Consider the following 8,143-nt stretch of genomic DNA (forward strand, 5'->3'; position numbering starts at 1 on the left):
AAAGTAATGTTGTCCATGTGTAGAGGTTATAGTCATTATGGTGGGCCAACTTATTAAAATAAATTTCATTTTAGAGTTCATTTTATTGACATGTGAAATGAACTATTGATCCCTGAAATCAAGTATTGATATGTGAAATGAACTGAACTTACCACTGCAAGTCAAAAGTTCAATTTATTGAAATAAATTGAAATGACCCTCACCATTGCAAATGCTCTTATAAGAAGTTTATATATGTACTTTATTCTGCTGCAACTCCTCAAGCCAAACTCTCTCTATTCTCTACTAAAACAACGGAAATATTAGATTTTGCTCTCAAAAAGACAACTAGTGATGACATCACAATATAAAAAACTCTAAGAACCATAGCCATCATTACAAGATAGACAAACCTTTGGAATCAGGCAGCATAAGAAATGTAAACTATTCAATTCCTATTACAATTGCATGTGTACAAAAAATTGCTCTTTGTTAGTATCTCAGGTAGAGTCTTTTATTCCGAAAGCGTCAGCCAAATTAAAGTTCAAATTGCTTCTCATGGTTCTGCTCTTCCCAAATCCTCCATCACCCTTCCTCATCATTGCAGCAAACTCCCCATAATCAATACGGCCATCCTGCAAAAGTGGTGCAATTAGAGTGCCAAAATTTAGAATAATATCTTTTCTCGATTGATACTTTTGCCTCGGAGAAGAGAATGGTGACTTTAGTCAGTCATATCAAAGGAAAAAAAAAACACTTACATTGTCTTGATCAATCTCTTTGACAATCTCATCCAGATGAACATCACCCAGACCAAACTCTTTGCAAGCCTGTTGAAGCTCATCAATGGTAATGTACCCACTGGCATCTTTGTCAAAAAAGGAAAAGGCTGCAACTAAATTCTCCTCTCTTTCCATCTTGTTTAAGTGCAAGGTAGCAGCAAGAAATTCACCATAGTCTATTGTTCCACTGTTGTCTATATCCGCCTGCCAACATTGATGAAGTAAAAAGATTTTGTTAGGGGCATCCAAGTCAGTCATGTTAATAGCGTTGGATAAATTATGCAATTTAAATGGAAGAATATTAAAACAATTCTGGACAGTTTATGATGATCTATTAACTGCATCCATAAGAGACTTGATTTCAGATTCCATTAGTTCAGAGCCCACTCTTTTCAAGCCCGCTTTAAGTTCCTCAAATGTTATTGTCCCGCTATTATCTGTGTCAATCATTTTGAACAACTCTTTTAGACCACCAATCTCTTCTTCTGACAGTCTTTCAGCTATAACCTGCCCAAGGAAAAAAAGAATGTGACAGTGATCCATATATACACCAAAATAATTGTCACTGTAAAAGCACTGTCATTAGAAATATCAGAGATAATTGGTCCAAAACTAAATAAGGGCATACACATGGATGCCCTTTGATGATTGAGTGAAAAATCCAGACATTTTGGTTAGAACTTTACTTAAACCACAATTAATTGATAGATATAAAAATCACGTGCAGTCTGCCTACTTCACTATAGCCCGGAAGTTACATAGAAAAAGAGAGCTCTTACCTAACCCTTATTACAACCAAAACTATTCTCAACAACATGGACTCATCCTCTGAATATATTATAAACAAGTAATAATATACTAAAAAGATATGTAAAATGAGTAGTCTAAAATGATATTTCTAACCGCATTTTTCATATAATATTGGTACACTACAAAAAAACACTTCTTGACCATTGTCAAGAAAAACAGAGTGAAGATTTCGAAACTAATAACCCTGTGTCTCAGTCTTATCAACCATTACAGTAACCTGAATGTTCTCAACGTGAAATTAACTCCCAGGTCGCACCCATATCATATCAATTTACGTTTCTTGTTATTCAGATGAAAATGATAACTTAATTCAGCATTACTTCGTTTATGCTGTTTTCCAAAAGATTGTAAATGCACCCAAGGGGATTTAACCACAGAACTTACACTCCACCCTTGTTCTTACAGGGCAGGAGTACATCAAGACATCAGCACTTCTTTCTTTTCAATGGGATGTTCGGATTGCCGAGCACCTCATCTCTAGAAATAATACAAGCAAATCACCATTCATCTAATTATTACTTCTCTTGTATATGTAGAACTTTGGATTTCAAATGCTGTACATGTCCGACAATATCATATTCATCTATTATCCTAATTGCATTTCCATGGGGCCCTTACTAATGTCAGGTCTTGTTGACATAGATACGAGTATAATAGGGTGAACCATCGAATTAATGTAAAATCCCTTTGCCCTTTTGTACTTCCACCAGGCCAGATTGTGTTATTCTTTCATACAAGTTTTTTTTTTCTTGGCATAAGCCTCCCACCCTACTAACAAACCTACCCCGAAAAACTTCAGAAAGAAGAACAAAAAAAAAAAAAAGCAGGTAAAATCTACATTACCTTGGCAAATGCAATATTTGCTCTAGAAAACATGCAAGCAGCAGTCAGTGGTCTCATGAACATTCCACATTACATTCCGTGTGTGTGTGTGGATGTGTATACTACCCTGAAAGAATTTATTCCATTTCCTTTACCATCAGGTTTTAATTGGAGAAATGTAAATTCTCACGTGAAACGAAAAATTAATTTACCAATTTACTACCAGGTTACTGTTGCAAAATGTGTTAGAATGATAGATATAGAAAGATGCTAGATGGTAAGAATTTATAAGACATACACGAAGAGCCATCTTTTTAAGTTTATTCATTGCTGAGAACTGCTTGAGGCGAGACAAAACAGCTGAATCTAGCGGTTTGTCTGGGGCAACTCTGTCATCCACAATCCATGGGTGACCTGAAATGAATTCACTTTAGAGTTGAACAAAGCTACCATTTGGATAAGTTGTAACCTGATCTATACAACTATCACATAAAACCTTTTGGCATAGTAGGTATTAGACCACTCACATAGGACTTCATGGGCAGAAATTCTTTGCCTTGGATCCCTCTCAAGCATCTTATACATCAGATCTTTTGCACTTTCTGAAATATTAGGCCAAGGCTCAGATTCAAAATCTATTTTGCCATCTAAAATCTGTCTGAAGATCCCTGCTTCAGTTTCTGTAAATATATGGAGAAAAGTTAATACTCATGTAATGAAAGAACCAAAGACAATAATGGTGTAAGTCTCACTGTTAAGGCTACTAGTCCATTGTGTAAGAGATTGTTACTAGTCAGGATCACTACCTGCCCAAAAAGGAGGAACTCCACTTAACAGGATGTAAAGTATCACACCAGCACTCCATACATCCACTTCAGGTCCATAAATCTTGGCTAACACCTCAGGTGCAACATAATACGGGCTCCCAACTACATCATAAAAAACTTGTCCTGGAGCAGAAAAAGATAGAGCAGTGCACGTAAACAACCATTGTTATGTAGGATGAAACACCATTCAAGCGTGGCATTGATAGTAAACCAGTTAGAAACAGTTAAAATAAAATAAGCTGTATTCTGCCAAAGGCAATATATTCGGAATTTTTGTTTCTACAAACCAGAATGTTTTAGATCCTGAGACTCAGACAATTTTATCAATGGATTGACGATAGCCCACAGGAATAATTGAATGTATTGGCATACTGAATAAGATATAGATTCCTTTTAGGACACCAATACCATGATAGATGAGCCATTAATCCCAAACTTAAAGGAAGATCCTAAGGCTTTTAGTTTAAATATAAAAAAAAAGCACCACATGACCTGTTTATGGAAGCTCAGAATTCTAGTGTTCTGTGTGCCAACCAAAAAAGACTAACGTACAGAAGGATATGTAGAGTGTACTAACACAATATAGCACCGCGTTCGAAAGGAAAAAAAAAAGTCCAAAAAAGACACTACCAAAAAAAATTCTTCGCACTTGCAAACAGGGGATAGAGAAAAACATAAAGAAAAATAGATCCCCGGTCCTCGTATATGGAGTTTCATATGCATTTAAAATCTTCCCGTATCCAAGACTAAGAAGAGACACAACTTTATAATTCATTGAAAGGAAAACTGTCCTTGTATCTGCCATCAAGGTGACATTATTTTTCCCTAGGCAGTGTGGCAAGCACAAATCTATAAGAAGGATGGTTCAGGAAATTCTTTGATTGAAACAAAAGGCTCAAGAAATTCTTCAAACAGAAATGAAATCAAGCAATATTAGTTCAATAAATAATCAGAAATATATTTAAAAAGGTCAAAAGCCCAATTTGTAAAATAAGAATTACCCATGAACCCGCCACTCTTGAAATTAATATCAACCAGACCAACATTTCCATTTCAAACAAAAACAAAAACCAAGAAACAATAAAAATGGATCTCGTTAAATTAAATCAAACAACATATCCAGAAAGGAACCTGGCTTGTAGAAGACGGACAAGCCGAAATCGGTGGCTTTGAGCATGGCATCATCCGAAGGAGTATCAAACAAGAAATTCTCAGGCTTGAGATCCCTATGCATGACACCAAGGGAGTGGCAGGCCTCAACGACCCCAACAATGGTCTTGATGAGCTTGGCAGCCTCTCTCTCACTGTAATGGCCCTTCTGGACAATCCTATCAAAGAGCTCGCCGCCGGCGCAGAGCTCCATCACCAAGTGAACAAACACAGAGTCCTCGTAGGTGCCTTTGATCTGAACGACGCTGGGGTGCTCGGACAAGTGGTGCATGATCTGAATCTCCCTCCAAACGTCGTCGTAATCCTCGGGGGAGAGGAGCTTACGCTTGGGGATGGACTTGCAGGCGTATTGGTCGCCGGTGGGCTTGTGGGTGCAGAGGTACGTGGTGCCGAATTGGCCTTGCCCGAGCTTTTTGCCCATCAGGTAATGGTCTCTCAGTTTCGGCGTTTCGTAGGGTAGCACTGTATGGCTGCTATGGGGCTTCCCCGATTGCGATGAAGCTCCTCTCGGCATCTCTTCAGATTTCTTGTTTCGTTCTTCAGATTTCTGATCCTCTCTCTCTACCTTTCCTTCGCTCTGAAACTGTTATTTCTGTTTCTCTTCTGTTTTGCTCTCTCTCTCTCTCTCTCTCTCTGTGTTTGTGGATTGTGGTTGGCCACTAACTGAATCTGAGTCTCATTTATTTACTATTTTGTTTTGGTATTTTTCTGATTATTTTAGTTTTATGCGGAAGTAAGATTGGAGAGAGGGGCTGCCTGAATGTTTCATAATTCCATTGTTGCTCTACGTCAGCATTTTATCACCACGATAAAGTGGGGGCCACAATCCATTTGGATCATATTTTATCTTGCTTCTTTTGTTGGAACCATGCTGTCCTTGTCACCTTTGGGTTTACAAATATCAAAGTTAGGTAGGAGGAAAATTATTATTATCAAAAATAGAAATTGAAAAACTATAGCATGAAAAAAATTTAGTCTACAATGTTACTTGTAAGTGTTGTAAAGATAGTGGGTGGAACCCACATATTAGATTCTTTGTCAGCCACATCTTGGAGGAATTTTCTGCACACCCGCGTAAAGCTTGGCTGCTTCCATTCCATTGGCCTATAAATAGGCCAGCCTCACTACATGCAAAGACACACAAAAAACCAACGGAGAAGAGAGCCAGAAAGAAAAGGAGGAAGAAAAAGAGTGAGAGGAGAGAAATGAGAGCCGTTCTTCAGGAGAGAAAAATTAGTGAACTAGAGAGATTGTAAACATTGGCCTGTTTGGTATTTAACTTGAATCCAACTTTTTAAACTCAAAAACAGAATTTGAGTCCAAAACAAAGAAAATTTGTTTGGTAGCCCTATTTTTAAAAACTCAAACTCAAGAATAACTAAAAAAACACACCAATTATTAAAAACAAAAAATATCTGTTTTTTCAGTTTTTTTTCGAACAACCCACAAGTTTTCAAATTTTTAAAATTTAAAAATAGTTTTCAAGTTGCATACCAAACAAGTTTTTGAATCTTAAAAATAGATTTAAGAACTCCTTGTTTTTAAGAAAAATTAGGGTTTTTGAGTTCCCTATTTGAATAGGATACCAAACGCCCCCTAAGGTTGTAGTCCTATTATTTTACATAGTGAAAAAGTTACTGTTGTTGTTCTCTGAGGATGCAGGCATGATCGAACCTCGTTAAATATTGTGTCTCATTTACTTTACATGCAGCTTCAATATTCCCGCATCGTGTACCGTTTTCTATTGTCTTCGTTTTATTCATGTTCTCAACTCTTGTCCATCTTCTTTGTATCATTTTCTTGGATTCCCTCATTTTTTTTCCTATCTTTTTCTATCTTCATTTAATTATGATCAGACATCATGGGCATCTCGTTTTGTCATCTTACCATTATTTACATAGTAGGAGTCTTTATTTACCCTACACCTTATTCCTTTGTATCTTATCTTGATTTCCACTCATCGTCTTTTCCAACCTTATCTCGTTTTCAATTCAAGAAGAGTTTTTTTCATGCGAAAAAGGAAAATTATAAGGAAAAGCCACGCGGGCACGTAGGCCTAAAAAGATCAAAATAAAAAGGAGAAGAACACGCAATAAAAAGGCCATTCTCCCAGCGTTGAGAAGAGGAGAGATTGTGACCTAGATTAGCTAACCATCTGCCAAGAAATTTTCTTCTCTGTAAACATGTTTGCAAGCAACATCATCACAAAGGGAACACATTAGCATGATGTCTTGAATGAGCAACTTGATACTCCAAGGCAAGGCTATTATTCTTTCTAACCAAACACATAATCTCTGTTTGGGCCTAAATTCTGCGAGCCCAACCTATTTATGCAGCCCACAAACATGAGCACAACTTGGGCTTGATGTTTAAAAGAAACTGAAGAGCAACCAAAAATAGAAAAAGCCCAAACTAAATTCTCGAATTCTGAGCCCAGCCCAGAATTTATTAAGCCCATGATAATGAACAGTCTTGAGCTTTGAAAGAAAAGGAAAGTAGCCCAATCAACATTAGAGGCCCATGTCTTTTGCAAAAGTGGCAGAAGTTTAAAAAACACAAAAATAATAAGTAAATAAATCAATAAAATTACCAATTAAATGGTAATTCATCACCAAGCAGGTCTAAAACACTCTAAGAGATTGGATTAAAGCTCAGCTTCTAAAGAATTCTTGCCACTTGATCTCAAAAGCAAGTCAGTAGATCTTTTCTTACTAAAAAAATGTTTTCCTAGAAGAGCCCCATATGACTACCTGACTTTGAAAAGTCAAAAATTTCAACTATCACAGAGGAGTTGATAGAGAGTTAATGAAGGTAGGTATAAAAGGAAGACTTCTCTAAATCTTTGCAGCCAAAAGATCAAAATCCCTTTATATATATATATATATATATATATATATATATCAGAAAAACTCTATACCAAAGCAGGTGACCTTTCCAAGAGATAAGCAGACTACGATCTCAAGAGATAAGTAGGAAGCAAGGGAGTTGTTCAGACAAGAAAAGCAAACTGACCATCATGGCAGATTGTGTTTTTCTTTTTACAAGGAACAAACAGAAACAAAAAGAGTCGGTCTTTCTTTCAGAAAAAGCAAAGAAAAGACCACCATGGGAATTGATTGTTGATGGTTCTTCTCTGCCAGAATAGATAGCTTCCCTCTTTTTTGGCATTTAGAAAAGAAAGATCTTTGAAGGATTTGCCACCCATTATTCAAATATTAAAAACCCCACTCCAGGATTTCCTATAAAATAAGAGAGAGGGTGAACAAATGGAAGACAGCCAAAAAAATCAATCAAGACAAAAACTCTCAAAGTCACAATAAACTCAGCACCACGTGTGCATCCTGGTTTTAGTATTGCTTGACGTTTCCCTATGTTATTGTACCCCGTCGGCGTGGTTGAGCAAAATGGTTTCAGGAAGGTTTGAAAAAAAAAATTTGTTGATGTTTTCATATGAAAAACGTATTATACATGTTGGAAATAAATAGTTCGAGAGGAACTTTAACAAGCGTCATGAAATTTTTATGCCGAGGATTGGAGGGAACAAAATTAGAATGGTGGAAATAAGGATTTCAGAAATAAGATAGGATGGCAACAGAGTTTTAAGATTAGAGGACTTAGTTTTGTTTATTCCAAACCTTCTAGGAAGCTATATTTTCTTTAATTACCTTAGGTAACCAAGTATATTAAGTTTTGTCTTCAGTTAAGTCAGCATGCTTGACTTTTGCCCCACGAGGCTTAGGGACATTCGAACCG

At 36.7% G+C, this 8,143-nt stretch overlaps 1 protein-coding gene across 1 annotated transcript; it reads right to left on the bottom strand.

The window, feature by feature from the left end:
- Window positions 1-334: 334 nt before the first annotated feature.
- Window positions 335-5,051, bottom strand: LOC103336008 (calcium-dependent protein kinase 11-like). The gene is made up of 7 exons (XM_008239043.3): window positions 4,352-5,051; window positions 3,200-3,343; window positions 2,921-3,073; window positions 2,692-2,807; window positions 1,101-1,268; window positions 741-965; window positions 335-614 (listed from the first exon to the last, which is right to left on the bottom strand). The coding sequence occupies exons 1-7, from the start codon at window positions 4,902-4,904 to the stop codon at window positions 480-482; spliced, it is 1,494 nt and encodes a 497-aa protein (XP_008237265.1). The 5' UTR covers window positions 4,905-5,051; the 3' UTR covers window positions 335-479.
- Between the last annotated feature and the right edge of the window lie 3,092 nt (window positions 5,052-8,143).

This window comes from Prunus mume, linkage group LG6, assembly GCF_029339155.1.
Source record: "Prunus mume cultivar Tortuosa linkage group LG6, ASM2933915v1, whole genome shotgun sequence".
Lineage (NCBI taxonomy): Eukaryota > Viridiplantae > Streptophyta > Magnoliopsida > Rosales > Rosaceae > Prunus > Prunus mume.